General features: G+C 44.9%; 1 protein-coding gene across 22 annotated transcripts in view; it reads right to left on the bottom strand.

Annotated features, from left to right (window-relative positions):
* Window positions 1–515: 515 nt before the first annotated feature.
* Window positions 516–19,855, bottom strand: part of LOC142049605 (activated RNA polymerase II transcriptional coactivator p15-like) — a 45,009-nt gene continuing 25,669 nt past the window's right edge. For 7 of the 22 annotated variants that reach the window (XR_012657784.1, XR_012657785.1, XR_012657789.1 and 4 more), the window contains one exon: window positions 9,854–10,730. Coding sequence is in view for 15 of the 22 variants with exons in the window: in XM_075077436.1 (XP_074933537.1) it covers window positions 10,696–10,730 (35 nt within the window). In the remaining 7 variants the exon portion in view is untranslated. Of the gene's footprint in view, window positions 1,252–2,786; window positions 7,139–7,514; window positions 7,568–9,853; window positions 10,836–19,855 lie in introns of those variants that run through there. The other 15 variants (XR_012657782.1, XR_012657783.1, XM_075077426.1 and 12 more) reach the window with 7 other exon arrangements.

The raw sequence follows: 19,855 nt of genomic DNA, 5'->3' as shown, positions 1-19,855 counted from the left end.
AAATTTTTGAGCCCACTCCTTCCCAGCCTGGGAAGGGACACATTTGTGATTTTGCAGTAATTTATCCTTGTCAATCCTGCCGACTACTCCAATTTTCTGTTGTGTTAATGGTAGTAGTCTGAGGAGTGGCTAGGGAGAGAACCTACCATTGAGTCACAAGGTTCAGACAGGACCCCCCTTGCTTTCTAAACTCCTTCTCCAAGACGAATCTAGGTGCGGCTAAGTCCAGTCTTAGTCTCAGACTAGGTCAGCGGTTTATTTTCTAAGGGTTGTAGAAGTAACCACTCATCAGAGTATTGGTTGTTAGTAACTAATTTGGCAGATTCCCAGGCCAGTCACGTTCAATGAGAACGATCACGGCTAGATTAATGAATAGTACAATTTATTAAAGCAACAGATAGACAAGTTCTTTGGATTACCGGTGTCGTGGTTTAGCCGGCAGCTCAAACCCACACAGTCGCTCGCTCACTCCCCCACCGGTAGATGGGGGAGAGAATCAGAAGGGTAAAGCTCGTGGGTTGGGATAAGAACAGTTTAATAATGAAAATTAAAAGAAACAACAACAGAAATGCAATGTAAAGGAGAACAATGAGAGGCGCAAAGCCCCGGGGGAGGGGGGAAGGAGGGGAGAGGGGGAACAAACCGCCGAAACAAACCGCACGTGCCACAGCCACTCGCCGCCTGCCAACCCGACGCCACGCCACTCCCGAGTCGTGAACTGCCCCCCCTCAATATATTGGTCATGGTGTCACATGGTATGGAATGAACCTGCCATTGGCCAGTCGCGGTCAGCCGTCCCCACCACGGCCCTGCCCGTCCCAGCACCCCCCGCCACGCGGCAGAGCACGGGAAGCTGGAAAGGTAGCCGACCCCCCATGGTGAGGAGAATTAACCCCTTCGCAGCCAAAACCAGCACATTCTCCACCCCTTATTCCATACCATTTACACCATGCCCAGGTCCCATACGATGCAATACAACTGTACCAACCACCACCCCTCCCCTTCCCATCCTTTAACATAATACACAGACATCATTCCTTAGTCCATGGACCTTCCCTGTAAAATGTCCATTAAAATGTCCATTGAGTTCACCCAGTCCATGACTCTGGGCTCCATCTGTTGTATCAGTCTTTCCGGGTGGGAGAGATGGTGTGTGGCGTTGGGTTGCTGCATACCGAGTCAGTCATCATTCCATCACTGCTGCACGGCTTGTTTCATAGTTGATCTTCCATGGGTTGGGAGGCTTGTACTCTGATATCATTGATACAACACAGAGGTGACACACAATATTATATAGCAGTTCACATTGTGCCATTCAGTTCATTGACTGTTTTCGCCCAAAATCAAACCCCCTTGAGGCACACATCGGATTTCTCCATCCTCCCGCATCACCCACCAAGTACACCCAGGTCCTCGAGCAAAAGCAATCCCACGAATGGGTTTGCCTTTGCCTGAGGCAGGAAGAACCCACACTGTTTTGCCCAGCATAGTTTTTGTGTGCACTACAGGGACTCTATCCCCTTCCACAGTATGTAGGATTTCTGACTGGGCAGGGCCAGCTCGGTTGGCAGATCCCCTCGTGTTGACTAACCACGTGGCTTTTGCTAAATGTGTATCCCAGTGCTTGAATGTTCCACCCCCCCATTGCTCTCAGTGTAGTTTTTAACAGTCCATTGTACGTTCAATTTTCCCAGAGGCTGGTGCGTGATAGGGGATGTGATACACCCACTCAATGCCATGCTCTTTGTCCCAGGTGTCTATGAGGTTCTTGCGGAAATGAGTCTGACTCAGTTCTCTCTGGGGTGCTGTGTCGCCACAGGACTTGTTTTTTGAGACCCAGGATAGTGTTCTGGGCAGTGGCATGGGTGACAGGATATGTTTCCAGCCAGCCAGTCGTTGTTTCTACCATTGTAAGCACATGGCGCTTGCCTTGACGGGTTTGTGGGAGTGCGATATAGTCAATTTGCCAGGCCTCCCCATATTTATATTTCAGCCATCGTCCCCCATACCACAGAGGCTTTACCCGCTTTGCTTGCTTGATTGCAGCGCATTTGTCACATTCGTGGATAATCTGCTTTTCAGCACGTGTGACCTCCTCCTCTGGTGATATTTCAAAGTCTTTGCCTTCTGGCCAGTCCATAATCACTTCCAAGATTCCTGGGCAACTGGGTTTTCCTACTCGAGCCTGCTGGGTGATTAGTGCAACCCATTTACTCCACATAGCATCAGTTGCATGGTGTGTAGAGGGGATGTTTCCTTTGAACATCCGGCCCAGCACTGGCAGTTGGGGTGCCAGGAGCAACTGTGCTTCAGTACCAACCACTTCTGAAGCAGATCAAACCCCTTCATATGCTGCCAATATCTCTTTTTCAGTTGGAGTATAGCGGGCTTCAGACCCTCTGTATCCCCAACTCCAAAACCCTAGGGGTCGACCTTGTGTCTCCCCCTGGTGCTTTCTGCCAGAGGCTCAAGGTAGGGCCATTCTCCCTGGCTGCGGTGCAGAGCACATTTTTTACATCTTGTCCTGCCCAGACTGGCCCAAGGCCTGCTGCATGAACTATTTCTCGTTTAATCTGTTCAAAGTCTTGTCGTTGTTCAGGGCCCCATTTGAAATGGTTCTTCTTCCGAGTCACTTAATAGAGAGGGCTTACAATCAGACTATAATCCACCCATTTCTCAATTTCAAAGAGCTTGTTGTGGTTTAGCCGGCAGCTCAGCCCTACAGTCGCTCGCTCACTCCCCTACCAGTAGATGGGGGAGAGAATCAGAAGGGTAACGCTCGTGGGTTGAGATAAGAACAGTTTAATAATTAAAATTAAAAGAAACAACAACAAAAATGCAATGTAAACGAGAACGAGAGGTGCGAAACCCGGGGGGAAAGGGGGGGAAGGGAGGGGGGAAGGGAGGGGGGAACCACCGAAAGAAACCGCACGCAATGCAGCCTCTCACCGCCCGCCAACCCGACGCTGCATCTTCCCCGAGCTGCAAACTGCCATTTCCCCCCTTAATATGCTGGTCATGGTGTTACATGGTATGGAATGAACATGCCATTGGCCAGTCGGGGTCAGCCGCCCCCCCCCCCGTGGCCCTGCCCTTCCCAGCCTCCCGCCACGCGGCAGAGCAGCAGAGCGCGGGAAGCTGGAAAGGTAGTCAACACACACACAGGGAGGAGAATTAACTGCTTCTCAGCCAAAACCAGCACAGAGCTGTTCAGCCTACAACTCCAGGCAGGCTGCTTGATAAGAGCCAGACAGAAGCATTAAAAAGAGGGGATATATCACTCCTTCAAGCCATGCCTGTGTTATATCAACCACATAGGCCACCAGAGTATACTCATTTACCATATGAAGTGATAAAGGAGCTGTGTAAGTCAATAAAGGAATATGGTTTACAGGCATCATTTACAATGAATTTGCTACAAGCTATAGCAGAATCCTATGTAATGACACCCATGGACTGGATATTCATTTTGCACCTTAGCTTGTCTGCAGCACAATATTCTGTGTGGGTTTCTGAATACCGTGAGCTAGTTCAGGTCCAGGTAATGGACAATTTAACGGCTGGAATCGCTATTGGTGTTAATGAGTTGATGGGGGAAGGGAATTATGTTACGGGGACAGCACAAGCTGGTATGCCATGAAACATTTTTACTCAAGCGGCAGGGTTAGCCTTGAGGGCACTCCGATGGGTGCCAGATTTTGGAAAACGAGAATCATCATTTGCTGACATTCATCAGGGACCTCAGGAATCGTATGTACAATTTCTAGATCATTTACAAACTGCTATACAGAGTCTTCTGAAGCAGTAGAATTATTATTGTTTCAGCTCACCATTGAGAATGCGACCACCGACTGTAAATGGGCTATTGATCCTATTTGCAATCGAGCAAAAACCTTGAATGATCTTATTAAAGCATGCCAAAATGTAGGTTCTGAGCGACATAAGGCAGATATGTTAGCTGCTGCCTTAGCTCGACAGTTGGTGGTTGCAAGAGCTGCTACTAACTGTTTCTCCTGTGGTCAGGAGGGACATGTAAAGAAGGATTGCCTGAAAGCAAAAAGAGGAGGACGAGGTCAAGGAGAGCAGGGACAGCAACCTACTCAGCTATGTCCTTGTTGTCAGAAAGAATACCATTGGGCTAATCAATGTTGTTCTAAGTTTGACAAACAGGGCAATCCCCTCTCTGGAAGCGCATCAGGAAACGGGAGGAGGGGCACGAGGTTCGGCGCCCTGAGAATGGACAACAGGACCCAGCTTCCACTGGCACAGTCCTTGACATGGCTGGCGCATGTAAGCGAGCCGAGCATGGGCAATCTACAACAGTCGGTTCTCTCAAACCAGCCACAGCAGGCAGTGCCAGGTTGGACCTGGCCACCAGTCAATCCACAGTAATTCGAGATCAATCTGTACATTTCTTGGCAACAGGAGTGTATGGTCCTTTACCTAAGGGTTTATGTGCCTTATTGCTTGGTCGTTCCTCTACTTCCAGAGTAGGCCTATTTGTTTTGCCTGGGGTTGTAGATTCTGATTATACAGGAGAGAGAAAAATTATGGTCTGGACACCTACACCACCTTGCACTGTACCTGCAGGGGAGAAAATTGCACAGTTGCTCCTGCTGCCCAACACACAGATACAAGCTGGAAACCCCGCCCATGCTGGCAAAAGGGGATCCACTGGGTTTGGAAGCACAGGTTTGCCTCGCATTTTTTGGACACAGAAAATTACCATGGGACAACTGCTCTGCTGTTGGCTTGTAGAAGAAACGGTCGGGTGTTCACGGGTCTAGTGGACACTGGAGTGGACGTTTCTATAATTCAACGGTCAGATTGGCCGCAGGAATGGCCATTAGTACAGCCGTTTGCTGCTGTTACTGGAATTGGAGGAACACAAGTACCTTGGCAAAGTATGCATTCCTTGTTAGCAGAAGGTCCTGAAAACAAACAAGCGGTTTTAAAACCTTGTGTTTTGACTGTGCCATGTACTCTATGGGGTCGTGATCTCCTGCAACAGTGGAACATAGCAATAATGACACATTTTTAATGCAGGCCACTGACATTCAGCCGTGACTCAAGCTGACTTGGCTGACAGACAAGCCAATATGGGTAGACCAGTGGCCTTTGAAAGGTGAGCGGCTAGAAAGGGCTCATGAATTAGTCCAAGAGCAATTGAAATTAGGTCATATTGTCCCTTCCATGAGCCCTTGGAATACCCCTATATTTGTTATTCCTAAAAAGTCTAGTAAATGGAGACTGTTGCTAGACCTCCGAGCTATTAATGCAGTGATGGGACCTATGGGGTCTCTAGAACCAGGAACTCCAAATCCAACTATGATTCTGGATAATTGGCATTTGAGGGTTATTGATTTGAAAGATTGCTTTTTTACTATTCATTTAGATCCTGATGATTGTGTTTGTTCTGCCTTTTCAGTTCCTGTGATTAATAATGATCGACCTATGCAGCGGTTTCATTGGGTAGTTCTACCGCAAGGGATGAAAAACAGCCCAACCATATGTCAAGTGGTGGTCAGTGAAGCCTTGTCGACTATTCGCAGACTGTATAATAACATCATGTTATATCATTATATGGACAATATTTCATTAGCTGTTGAAACTGAATCACTTCTTTCCCAAGTTTTTGAAGGTCTAGTAACTGAGCATCTGTGATACGGCCTCCAAACTGCGACAGAAAAGGTGCAGTCAGTTCCTCCATGGAAATACACTGGTTGGAAACTTCTTGATTTGTATGTATATCCACAGTCGGTCCGACTTGCTACCACAGTGAGTACTTTGAATGATTTACAAAAGCTGTTGGGAACAATTAACTGGCTTCAACCTCTGTTAGGTATAACAACACATGGTCACCTCTGTTTTCTTTACTGAAGGGGAATCCTGAGCTAACTTCTCCTAGACAATTGACAGAAGGCGCTCAGTCAGCACTTCAGTGACAGATAAATCTAATTCCACATTCGCTCACTGAATTTCCCTCCAGTTGTCAGTTTGATTGTTTGTCATTTACCGTTCTTTTCAACCGTATGCTCTTCTAGGCCAATGGGACAAAAAAGCGCAGAAGGAAGAGGATGCTTTGTGCATTTTAGAATGGCTATTTCTACCACATTCTTTTGCCAAGACATTAACCACTGTCCTAGAGATGATTGCCAGACTTGTTTCACAAGGTCATGTGAAATGTCAACAAATAACAGGATGAGATCCTGTCTTTATCCATTTACCATTAACAAAAGAAGAGTTTCACCCTGTGTTGTGTAACAGTTTAACTTTTCAGGCTACCTTGGCTGATTATACTGATGTTGTTTTGCATTCTTTGCCACGTCATCGTTTATTAGGTTTTTTACACTGCTTACCTCTCTAACCACGATCTTTGTTGAGTTCTGTTCCTTTGCAAAATGCACGTACTGTATTGATGGTTCTGGTAAAGCTGCAGTTGTTTGACAACAAACAGACTGTGCAGACTGGGCCTCAGATGTTTTGCATCTATCTGGGTCTACACAAATTGTGAAATTAGCTGCAGCAGTTCGTGCTTTTGAATTATTTTCCAGGGAACCTCTTAATATATGCAGATTCTGCATACGTCATGGGTATTATTCAGTGTTTAGAATCTGCTTTTATACGGGAGATGGACAACAAGCGGTTGTTTTTTTTCTTGTTAAAACTAGTGCAGCTTTTAAAAACAAGACATTTCTATTTTGTCATCCATATTCGATCTCACACAACCCCTAGTTGAAGGTAATGCAATAGCATATCAATTTACAATGGCTGCAGTTTCTCCTTGGCATTTTGAGCAGGCCAAATTGGCTCATGAATTTTTTCATCAAAATGCACACTCCTTACGGAAACATTTTTCTCTAACAACTGAACAAGCTCAGGATATAATTTGGGCATGCCCGGATTATCAGTGGCTTTCTCCTTTACCTGTTTTGCCTGGAACTAATCCTAGAGGTTTAAATGCAAATGACTTGTGGCAATCAAATGTCACACACATTTCTTCCTTTGGATGACTTAAGTATGTCCACGTTTCTATCGATACCTTCTCTGGGTTTTTAATAGCCACTGCTCATTCTGGGGAACGGGCCCAGGATGTTGTGAAACATTTTTTGCGATGTTTTGCAACCATGGGGGTTCCCTGGAAGATAAAGACAGACAATGGATCAGCTTATGTTTCTCGCCGTTTTCTCTTATTTTTGCAGGATTGGGGAATTTAACATGTTACTGGAATCCCACGTTCTCCAACTGGTCGGGTGATTATAGAATGCACCCACCATTCTTTGAAATCGCTTATCGATAAACAAAAAAGGGGGAATCCAGTAGGGACAACACCGCAGGAAATACTGGACAAAGCTACTTATGTTTTAAATTTTCTTAATCTATCTGGATCTAAACAATATAGTTCCATGGTAGATAGACATTTTAGAGCTTGGAGAATCCTCTACTGCGAAGCCCCAGGTGTTTTATAAGAATTTGGAATCTGGTCAATGGGCGGGACCAGTTCCTCTGCTTACCTGGGGACGGGGATATGCTTGTGTTTCTCTTCCTTCAGGTCCTTACTGGATCCCTGTGAGAAATGTAAAGCCAGCCCAAGTGAAAAACGCATGCTGAAGATGAGCAGGATTTGTGTATCTTTTAGTAATGCACAAAATAAATCTTATCTTTTTCCTCTTCAGTGGTGTTCAGAATTATGGTTACCGGTGAATTTAACAAGATTGTGGGAAGGTGAAGATGGTTTAGCTCGATTTGCTAGGATTTTAGAGCAAGTAGTAAGTGAGACAAAAAGAAGAACTAGATGGTTTTTAGGATGGTTGATATTTGCAATAAATTCTGCGGTTATTATTATAGCCTCGGCTGCTACAGCAGTGGCCTCACTTATACAGTCTGTTAAAACTGCACACGTAGTTGGAGAAGCTTTGACAAATGTGACTAAAGAATTTCAATTACAAGAAAAAATTGATGAAGAGATTTTATCTCGATTGCAGGCCTTAGAAGCCACAGTGATATGGCTGGGAGATCAGCAGGAGGCACTCAAAACCCGAGTGAACCTACAATGCAATTGGGAACATACATAAACATAGAGCTTTATGTGTCATGCCTCTCCTGTGGAATAGTACTCAGCATAGCTGGGTTTTTGTGAAACAACATTTACAGGGAGTGTTTGAATTATCTCTTCAGCATAACATTCAATCTCTGCATGATCAATTAATGGACCAAATTAAGAAATTGCAAGACCTAACAAGTGAAAGTGTGCTTCAAACATTAAGGGATGATTTGTCATGGCTAAATCCAGAGACATGGTTTAGTGGATTAAATCTTTGAATGTGGGTATTTATTGGTATAGGTGCTGTGTTGTTTTTCTTCTTACTGTTTTTACAGATTCTGTGGTCAGCTATCTGATGAGTGCAAAAGGTAGACGCCCGCATTATGGCCACACTGTTAATCAATGGATTGGTCATAAATAAAAAGGGGGAGATTTTGAGAGCAACATCTTGTGTAATAAAAACAGCATGGGAAATATGCAGCTTCTGCCAGTTTCCTGAAATGACCAAGGACAATGGATCAAAGAAAGGGCACATACAAAGCAAGCTCTGCATGTTCCAGCAGTTTGCAAACAACAAGTGGCTGGATAAATTCCAGAGATAAGGAGCTGAGAAACAACAGTCGAGCGCCTGCCAGGGGGAACAGAAAATATAAGCATTGAGCTATACTGGGAACATGAATCAGGTGGTGACTGGGGAGTAAAGGGGCCTCCCCTTTACTGAAATGCTATATATAATTAGAGAATTTTATAATAAAGTGATTCTGTGCCTACACCCTACAGAATCTGTGTCTGTCATACACCACAGGATCATCCAGCTGGTGACCACTGACCTTTTGACACAACCCTCACACATGATAATGTGATCCTGTGAGTCATTCCACAGCAGCAAAGTTATTTCTTCCCTCAAGGCCAGAGGAATCTGCTAAAAAGATGGATTGAGGCTACTTTGGCGGTAGGCAATGAAATGTCTGAGACTGAACATTCAAGCAAAAGAGCAAGTGCATAGTATAAAACTGAGAATGGAGGATGTTTCAGCCATGGCATTGTACAGATATGCAATATTCCATGTGGGAAAAATTCTACTGGACAAAAAAAATAATTTTAAAGAAATCACTTCAAAAAGGTATGAATGATTTCTATTGAGTGCAGTGAATTTATGCTGGTTCAACTCTCTGCAGAATGTGGCTTCAGCTTTTTTAACCTTGATAATGCCAAAAACAGATCTCATCACTTTGTGAAACTCTGCCCATGAGTCCATATTTGTAATCTTCTACATATTCATTCGTCTGTGATGTTTTGGTTTGTCATGATCTCTAAGAACTGGTACAGCATATCAAAGATTTACTCTCACTCCTTTGCTACATATTTGGTGGTAATTAGGTGCTTCATTTGTAGAAGTTCTTATGCAAAGCCTCTCTGCTGGAGCAGGATTACATAAGATTTATATCTGTCCTTGTGCAAACTGCAGAAATCTCCAAGGTCTCCACACTAAATCAGAGAGTCTTAACCTTGGATCCCATCTCACTTTCTAACCCTTTGATTTTTTTTCTTGTGATACAGGAAAAATGCTATAGCCATCTCTGAGAAGTAAAAAGGAAGGTCTGATGCTCAGTTACACCAATTCCAGCAGAGGCAGGGGGCTTTGCATGAAAATATGAATCAGACCCAAACGAATTGTTAGTTTGATTATAGTGATACAGGGGAAAGAAATCTTGGATTTTCCTTTCTTTTTTTTAACAAGCTTTGATTTATACACACAAAAGAAAGATCCTAAAGCCTCAAAATAAATGAAGACTCATAGAAGAAAAATATGGTATAAAAGTCTCTGTATGAGAGGAAGCATTTTTAAAAACAAAACAGATGACTGACATAGTGAGATTTGGTTCTTCTGGAGATGGAAATAAACTGTTGTGTTTATTCAAAAGCTAGAAGAGTGACAACAAAGATAGAATGCATATGGGATGTTGCACCTCCACAACAAAATAAGCAGCAGAAATTGTGTCATGGGAATACAGTGTGGGACAAAACTGAAGTTTCAGCTTGCAGATGCCAAGTACATTAAGAAATCTTGTAAGGAGCAGGCAAAAAAATAAGCAGTTTGAAATGCCATTTGCAAAGTGCTTGGCTTCTATGTAATGCAAATAGTCATTTAAAATATGCAGGAACATGGATTTCTTTGGTTTGAATAGGAAGAGGAAATTGATTTACAAATCCTGAATGGAATAGAAACCCTAGAGCAAGAATAGAGACAAACCAACTCCCTGCATGGTATGGAGTAAACATGGCATGTAACTGCCTCTTCCTGTGGGGACTGTTTTGACTTTTGTGCTATTACGAAATAATCAAGGTGCCCTCCGGTGTAATTGAATACTAGGGATTTTACTCTTTAGTGATCCTCAGATTAGTATAATCTTCTTGGTTATTCTTGGGCAAATGGCCTTTCAGGACTTTCAGTGGTGTGCCTTCAAAGAGCCCTTTATATCTACATTGGGGTAGAAGCCAGCTCTCTGTAAGGTATGCTCTGCCTGGCCTCTGGTAGTCCGGTGACTTCACGCAGACGTTCCCATCAGGCTTTATAGAAGCATCAACCCTCAAGCTTGCAGGGAAGCCTCTAGGTTGTGCAGGGGCTGGGAAGCATGGCATTTTTTTCATTAATGATCTTGGTCTCCAGCTGTTCCTTGAGTATCTGCGGGGCGAAGCAGAGAAAAAAAAATCTTCCTCTTGCTTGCAGAAAAATGGGGAAAAGTTGAGCAAGACAAAACAGCATTCCCATGACCCTGTGCAGGAGCAGCTGTGCAAGTGAGAATGAGTCACTCCGTTAGAAAAAACAAAGCAGAGGATGCTACACAAAATTAGTTCATTCATGGTATAGAGACCTAAAATATGCCCTGTTGATTCCGGGATAAGCTTTTAACAAAGCTTTGTTCTTTACCTCCAGAGATCTTGCTGATGATTTGAACAGTTGCCTTTCTGCTTGCTGAGCTTTTCTATAAGAAGAAATGAAGCACTTTTTCTTTTCTAAATTATTCACATACATGCACTGCCATTTTAGGCACAATCTGTTTATGTAAGGCCTGTGTAATCTTCTATTGTTGTTTCCATGGACTTGTGATTTTAAAATAATTTCAGAAAGAAATATGTTATGGAATAATTCTGAGAATGAGTCTCCATGGGAAAGCTGCATTGCTGTGGTCCTCACAGGGAAGATGTGTAAGATAAACTTATTTTACACTGGATGTTAGTGAAAAGGCCAAGAAATTATTTTTCTCCTAGTCAAATCTAGAGAAAGCACATTCATATAAAAGACATTAACATGCGACCACAAAATTCCATAATAATGTGAGAAAGTAAAAAAAACAAAAGAGGATTTTTACTTTTTGTAGTTAAGAAGGATTGCATTAATTCCCTTTGTATATCTGTCGTGGTTTAGCCCCGTTCAGCAACTAAGCACCACACAGCCAATCGCCCATTCCCCCCACACCTGTGGGATGGGGGAGAGAATCAGAAGGGCCAAAGTAGAGAAAAATCGTGGGTTGAGATAAGAACAGTTTAATAATTAAAATAAAATAGTATAAATTATAATAATAATCTAATGAAAAGGAAAATAAAAAGAGAGAAAAAGAGAGGTGAAACCTCAGGAAGAGGGAAAAACCCCAAACAACAAGAGATGAAACAGCTCTCTCATCTGTGCCCCCTCCCCTCCTGGCTTCTTGTGCACCCGGCAGAGCATGGGAGGCTGGAAAAGTCCTTGACTAGTATAAGCACTACCTAGCAAAAACTAAAACATCAGTGTGTTATCAACATTGTTTTCATACTAAGTCCAAAGCACAACACTATGCCAGCTCCAGTGAAGAAAATGAACTCTATCCCAGCTAAAACTGTGACAGTATCCCAGTGGCTACAAACTAAACAGAAAAATATATCCAGAGGCAGATAATATCCTTCCTCTCGTAGGGAGAGAAGAATAAGCTCTATTTCTGGAGGACTGTTCTCTTTCCTAACTGGAACCTGCTCAAGCACTCATCTATTCATTCTCACCCAAGTAAGGCTGCTGTTTAAGTCAGGCTCCCCAAGGAGGAGGATTTAGCACCAGGGAGAAATAGCCTGGCCTACTCCTTCTGCTCTTGATTTCTGCTGCTATGGCAGAGGAGGAATATACAGATTTACAGGGCCCAGTTGAGGGCAGCCCAGCCTTGTGGTGCCTCTTGTGGCCATGTGAAAAGAGGGTCCTGCAGCGCAGGAAGAATCTCAAGGTCAAAAGAACTGAATTTTTCTGGAGTTTTCCTAGAAATTTCACCTGAGACTGTAAAAAGGTCAGAAAAGTGTCACAGAGTGGAATTCCATATAGAAAGGTGCAAAAAGTATAGTGTAGATGTAAAAAGACATTAGGAAGAAGGAAGGTTGGTGGAGGCAGAGGAAATATCCATCTAGCGAGTGAAAGTTGAAATAATCCAGACAATTCCCTGTAACTATTTCTGGATTTTTCCTTCAGCCTTTGAAAGATGACTTCAAAGGAAAATAAGTCCCTAGGTAGGCTTGCTTCTTTCTCAAGTTCGCTGATTATACCAAGCTGGGAGGAGTGGCTGATATACCAGGAGGCTGTGCTACCATCCAATGAGACCTGGACAGGCTGGAGAGCTGGGCTGAGGGGAACCTCATGAAACTCAACAAAAGCAAGTGCAAGGTCCTGCATCTGGGGAGGAACAAACCCATGTACCAGTACAGGTTGGGGGTTGACACGCTGGAAAGCAGCTCTGTTGAGAGGGACCTGGGAGTGCTGGTGGATAGCAGGTTGACCCTGAGCCAGCACTGTGCCCTTGTGGCCAAGAAGCCCAGTGGTATCCTGGGGTGCATTAAAAGGAGTGTGGCCAGCAGGTCGAGGGAGGTTATCCTCCCCCTCTACTTTGCCCTAGTGAGACCACATTTGCAGTACTGTGACGTTTTGGGACCCCCAATTTAAGAAGGTGTCATGGTTTTAGCTGAGATAGAGATAATTTTCTTCACTCTAGCTGGTATAGTGCGGTGCTTTGAAATTAGCATGGAAAAAAAATATTGAGATAACACACAGATGTTTTAGTTGTTGCTGGGTAGTGCTTGAACTAGTCAAGGACTTTTCTAGCTTCCCATGCTCTGCCAGGTGCACAAGAAGCCGGGAGGGGAGGGGGCACAGATGAGAGGGCAGGTTCAATCTGGCCAAAGGGATATTCCCTATCATGTAACGTCATGCCCAGTATGTTAACTGGGAGGAGCTGGCTGGGGGAGGAAAGCAGCAATTGCGGCTCGGGGGCAGGCAGCGTGGGTCGGTGGGTGGTGAGTGGATGTATCGTTTCTGTTTCTGGTTCTTCCTTTTTTTTCTTTTCCATCTTATTATATTATCATTATTGTTATTATCATAATCATTACTATTATTTTTATTTATTGTAATTATTAAACTGTTCTTATCTCAACCCACAAGGTTTTTCTGTGCTTTCGCTCTTCAGATTCTTTCCCCCATCCCTGTGGGATGGGGGAGTTAGCAAGTGGCTGTGTGGTGTTCAGTTGCCAACTGAGGCTGAACCACGACAGTCCTTTTTGGTGCCCAACATGGGGTACAAAGGGTTTGAGATAATAACAGTTGCTGGTCACAGCACTGATTCTTTTGTTTTCAGTACTAGTTTGTCCAGTCTATACCATGCTGATTGTGAAGTACATGTTAAAAATTGCTGTTGGTTTTTGTAGTTTGCTGTGCTCTGCAGTGATTAGAGATGTTTTGCCTAGGAGACTTGTTATTAAAACACTGGCCTTGAGCTTTACTGGTTATTTGGGTCTTCCATGGAAGCTGTTACTGTACTTCAACTACCACCTCATGGAGACAATTAGCAATTATACCTCCTCCTCTGAGAAGTTTTTTATGGAGGAAATAGAGAATGGCACCTTAGCTACCATCTTATATAATGTCTCCTCCTTCATTACAACAACTTTTCAGCATCTTGAACATCCTTGGGTAGTTAAGATATGTCTGTTGGTATTGCTTTGGCAGACCATTTCAGCTCTGTCTAAGGTTAATAAGCAATTTAAGAATATCAACCAGAGATCTGCCCCAAGGCTCGATAGCTATGCGTGGCAGGGTATGTGGGATAGTATGGGCAAATACCTAAGACGGTGGGCACCCCCCGTGGTGTGGGACTTCACCCCTGAACAAGTGCAGAATCCTGAAAAATTAGTAGAATATTTGGAGGAAGTATGTTGTCACCCTGGCACTCCCAGAGAGATACAGATCACTGCAATGTGCTGGGGCCTGGCCCATGCCTATCAAGCCCTATTTAACACTATTCATTACCCCCAAGGGGAAGAGAAGGCCTCTGGATCTAAAAAGACAAAGACAAGGAAAGCGAGAAGCACTACGGCCATTCCAACCCCCACGACAGACACTGCAGCTACTCCAACCCTGGTGACAAGTGTTGCAGCTAAATCAGTGGACCAACCCTTGCCAGTATCAGGTGCCCCTATACACAAGAAGAAATCGTGGAAGAGAAAGTCAACTCACTTAGAAAGAGATGATGAAGAACCAGGGCCATCATGAGAAGAGGAGGAGGAAGAGGAAGAACTTCTACAAGAAACAGAACCGACCCGATCCCTATCCTTGAGTGAGTTGCGGGACATGCAAAAAGATTTTGCCGTCGTTCAGGTGAGCACATTATCAACTGGCTGCTCCAATGCTGGAATAACGGGGCCAGTAGCCTGGAAGTAGAGGAGAAAGAAGCTAAACAACTGGGATCCCTCTCTACGGAAGGGGGCATTGATAAAGCATTTGGAAAAAGAACACAAGCCCTCAGCCTCTGGAGGCGACCCCTGTCAGGTGTGAGAGAAAGATACCCCTTCAAGGAAGATATTGTATTTCGCCTAGGAAAATGGATGACTATGGAGAAAAGTATCACGTACCTGAGGGAACTAGCCGTGCTTGAGGTGATTTATAGTGACCTAGACAATCAACAGTGATCCAAAGATCCAGATGAAGCCGAGTGCACACATCCCATGTGGCAGAAGTTTGTACGGAGCACACCATCGACACATGAGAACTCATTGGCACTAACGTCCTGGAAAGATGACAAGGCACCAACGGTGGCAGAGTTGATTAATAAACTCCAGGAGTACGAAGCAAATTTCTCTTCCTCGCTCACCTCTGCTGTTCAGAAACTATCCCGAGAGGTCCAGCAACTCAAAGAAGATATGTCCTACTCCCCACCAGTATGGACCAGTAGCTCAGCCATTAGGAGTAAGCATCCCTTTGCTAAAGAGAAAGGATACGCACGATGGGGCACCCTATGGTTTTACCTGCGTGACCACAGAGAGTACATGAAGAAGTGGGATGGAAAACCTACCTCAACCCTAGAGGCACGGGTATGTGAGCTGCAAGGGAGAACAATTACTCAGGGGAGTTTCTCCAGGAGAGCTGCTGCGCCAGATTCCGGTAAGCAATTCCCCAGACAGAGGAGCAGAAGCGCTGATTTTGATCTTAACAGAGACACTCGTGGTTTGTATTTACAAGAAGGGAATGACGAATACTATGATCAGGACTAGGGGGACCCTGCCTCCAGCCAGGTGGAGGAAAGGGATAACCGGGTTTACTGGACTGTGTGGATCTGATGGCCTGGCACATCTGACCCACAGGAGTATAAAGCTTTAGTGGACACTGGTGCACAGTGCACCTTAATGCCGTCAAACTAGATAGGGGCAGAACCCATCCGCATTGCTGGAGTGACAGGGGGATCCCAAGAGCAAAAAGGAAACACAAGCATTTTTAGGCATTGTGGGTTTTTGGAGAATGCATATTCCACACTACAGTCTGATCGTAAGCCCTCTCTATCAAGTGACTCGGAAGAAGAATGATTTCAAATGGGGCCCTGATCAACGACAAGACTTTGAAGAGATTAAATGAGAAATAGTTCATGCAGCAGGCCTTGGGCCAGTCTGGGCAGGACAAGATGTGAAAAATGTGCTCTACACTGCAGCCGGGGAGAATGGCCCTACCTGGAGCCTCTGGCAGAAAGCACATGGGGAGACCCAAGGTCGACCCCTAGGATTTTGGATTTGGGGATACAAAGGGTCCGAAGCCCACTATACTCCAACTGAAAAAGAGATATTGGCAGCATATGAAGGGGTCTGATCTGCTTCAGAAGTGGTTGGTACTGAAGCACAGTTGCTCCTGGCACCCCGACTGCCAGTGCTGGGCTGGATGTTCAAAGGAAACATCCCCTCTACACACCATGCAACTGATGCTACGTGGAGTAAATGGGTTGCACTGATCACCCAGCGGGCTCAAGTAGGAAACCCCAGTCGCCCAGGAATCTTGGAAGTGATTATGGACTGGCCAGAAGGCAAAGACTTTGGAATATCACCAGAGGAGGAGGTGACACGTGCTGAAGAAGCCCCACTCTATAACAAACTGCCAGAAAATATGAATCAATACGCCCTGTTCACTGATGGGTCCTGTCGTCTTGTAGGGAAGCATCGGAGATGGACGGCTGCTGTATGGAGTTCTACACGACAAGTAGCAGAAACTGCTGAAGAAGAAGGTGAATCAAGTCAGTTTGCAGAGGTAAAGGCCATCCAGCTGGCCTTAGAGATTGCTGAACGGGAAAAGTGGCCAGTGCTCTATCTCTATACTGACTTTATACTGACTCCTGGATGGTGGAAAATGCCCTGTGGGGCTGGTTACAGCAGTGGAAGCAGAACATCTGGAAGCACAGAGGCAAACCCATCTGGGCTGCTGCACTGTGGCAAGATATTGGTGCCCGGGTACAGAACCTGGCTGTAAAGGTACATCATGTGGATGCTCATGCCCCCAAGAGTCGGGCCACCAAAGAACATCGGAACAACCAGCAGGTGGATCAGGCTGCCAAGATTGAAGTGGCTGAGGTGGATCTGGACTGGCAACATAAGGGTGAACTATTTCTAGCTCTGTGGACTCATGACACCTCAGGCCATCAAGGGAGAGATGCAACATACAGATGGGCTCGTGATCGAGGGGTGGACTTGACCATGGACGCTATTGCGCAGGTTATCCACGAATGTGACACATGCGCTGCAATCAAGCAAGTGAAGCGGCTAAAGCGTCTGTGGTATGGGGGACAATGGCTGAAATATAAATATGGGCAGGCTTGGAAGATTGACTATATCACACTCCCACAAACCTGCGAAGGCAAGCACCATATGCTTGCAATGGTGGAAGCAACCACCAGATGGCTGGAAACATATCCTGTGCCCAATGTCACTGCTCGGAACACTATCTTGGGCCTCGAAAAACAAGTCCTGTGGTGACATGGCACCCCAGAGAGAACCGAGTCAGACAATGGGACTCATTTCCGAAATAACCTCATAGACACCTGGGCCAAAGAGCATGGTATTGAGAGGGTGTATCACATCCCCTATCACGCACCAGCCTCTGGGAAAATCGAAAGATACAATGGACTATTAAAGATGACACTGAGAGCAATGGGGGGTGGAACATTTAAACACTGGGATACACATTTAGCAAAAGCCACGTGGTTAGTCAACATGAGGGGCTCTGCCAAGCGAGCTGGCCCTGCCCAGTCAGAAATCCTACATACCGTGGATGGGGATAGAGTCCCTGTAGTGCACGCAAAAAGTATGCTGGGCAAAACAGTGTGGGTTCTTCCTGCCTCAGGCAAAGGCAAACCCATTCGTGGGACTGCTTTTGCTCGAGGACCTGGGTGTACTTGGTGGGTGATGCGGGAGGATGAAGGAGTCTGGTGTGTGCCTCAAGGGGATTTGATTTTAGGCGAAAACAGTCAATGAACTGAATGGCACAATGCAAACTGCTGTATAATATTGTGTGTCACCTCTGTGTTGTATCAATGATATCAGATTACAAGCCTCCCAACCCATGGAAGATAAACTATGAAACAGGCAAAGTGCAGCAGTGATGGAACGATGACTGACTCGGTATGCAGCAACCCAACGCCACACACCCCATCTCTCCCACCCTGAAAGACTGATGCGACAGGTGGAGCCCAGAGTCACGGACTGGGTGGACTCAGTGGACATTTTTAATGGACATCTTACAGGGAAGGTCCATAAAGTAAGGGAATGATGTCTGTGTATTATGTTAAAGGATGGGAAGGGGAGGGGTGGTGGTTGGTAAGGTTGTATTGCATCGTATGGGACCTGGGCATGGTGTAAATGGTATGGAATAAGGGGTGGAGAATGTGCTGGTTTTGGCTGAGAAGGGGTTAATTCTCCTCACCGTGGGGGGTTGGCTACCTTTCCAGCTTCCCTCACTCTGCCTGAGTGGTGGGAGGCTGGGAGGGGCAGGGCCACGGTGCAGGAGGCTGACCCCAACTGGCCAATGGCATGTTCATTCCGTACCATGTGCCACCATGGCCAGTATATTAAGGGGGGGCAGTTTGCGGCTTGGGTGCGTCGCAGCGTCGGGTCGGTGGGCAGTGAGCGGCTGCGTCGCATGTGGTTTGTTTTGGCGGTTCGTTCCCCTCCCTTCCCCCCCCCCCCCCGGGTTTTGCACCTCTCGTTGTTCTCCTTTACATTGCATTTCTGTTGTTTCTTTTAATTATTAAACTGTTCTTATCCCAACCCACAAGCGTTACCCTTCTGATTCTCTCCCCCATCTACCGGTGGGGGAGTGAGCGAGCGACTGTGTGGGTTTGAGCTGCCGGCTAAACCACGACAGATTTTCATGGCAATTCTTTTCTTAGAAGTGTAGAAGGAAATGCATATATGTTTTCATTACAAAATCTCAGTTAAATAACCCTGTCATCCAGAGGAAAACGTCGCTGGTATGCTTCATAGACCATGGACATATTCTCCAGAAAGTATTATTTGAATACAGATAAAAATTTTATTTAAAAAATCACTTTATGTTCATGTCTACTCTTCATTTTCTTTCTAGGTACATCACTAAGAACATTTTTTCCTGGCACTAATCTTCATAAAAAGTTAATTTCAAAGAAGTGACCTGTTGCTCTGGAAGCATGCTTTAAAAGTGTTAATATGGATAGTAAGACCAAATGAGCTTTTAAATTTACATAATCCGAGCACAAAATTATCATTTTGTGAATTAGCTGACCAATTACAAATAACAATCCATGTTTGAACACAGATCAGGAATCTGAACATGAACATCCCAAAAAATTTCATGCAGTGGTGTAAGAGAACAATCTCCTCCTTGGAAAGAACAGGTATTGTTTATGTTTAGTTAGCATGAATCTAGATTCCTTTCATTTTGATCAAGCACTGTTTCATGTTTTAATATTTAACCTAAGCTTAGGGACGGGATATCTTGGCCATCAGCGATTATCCATTTAATCAAGGACAAACATTCCTTTTGGAAGAAAATTAAGGAGAATTGGCAAGAGAAAATAGCCTTAAATTGTCCTTAGGTGACATGTGACCATATATGGATAAAAAGGGTTAGGGTACTTCATCTGTAAAGACCAGCAAGACCCCCAAAAAGAGGAAGGCATGTGCAGAAGGATCTGAAGCGGAGCCAAGGAGAGTGACTTAATGCCATTATGCAACCTATGTAGATTAGAATGAATATGTATTACATAGCTAGAATATGTATGGACTTATTGTATAAATATAATGAGGTAGCCACCTTTGGTGTGCTTGTTTTGTGGAAAACCACTGAGCACCCAGGCTTGCGCAACCCTGAAATAAATCATTAATGTCTCTCCTGAGTGTGTGATTATTGACTCATTGCCCACCGGGCAATGGAATGTAGGAGACCAACTGGAAGAACAAGCAATTTAACACCAAAGCTAACTTGTAACCCCCTGGAAAAAAGAACTGTTT

The sequence above is a fragment of the Phalacrocorax aristotelis genome, chromosome W, assembly GCF_949628215.1.
Source record: "Phalacrocorax aristotelis chromosome W, bGulAri2.1, whole genome shotgun sequence".
Lineage (NCBI taxonomy): Eukaryota > Metazoa > Chordata > Aves > Suliformes > Phalacrocoracidae > Phalacrocorax > Phalacrocorax aristotelis.
This window is presented reverse-complemented; position numbering and strand designations above follow the sequence as displayed.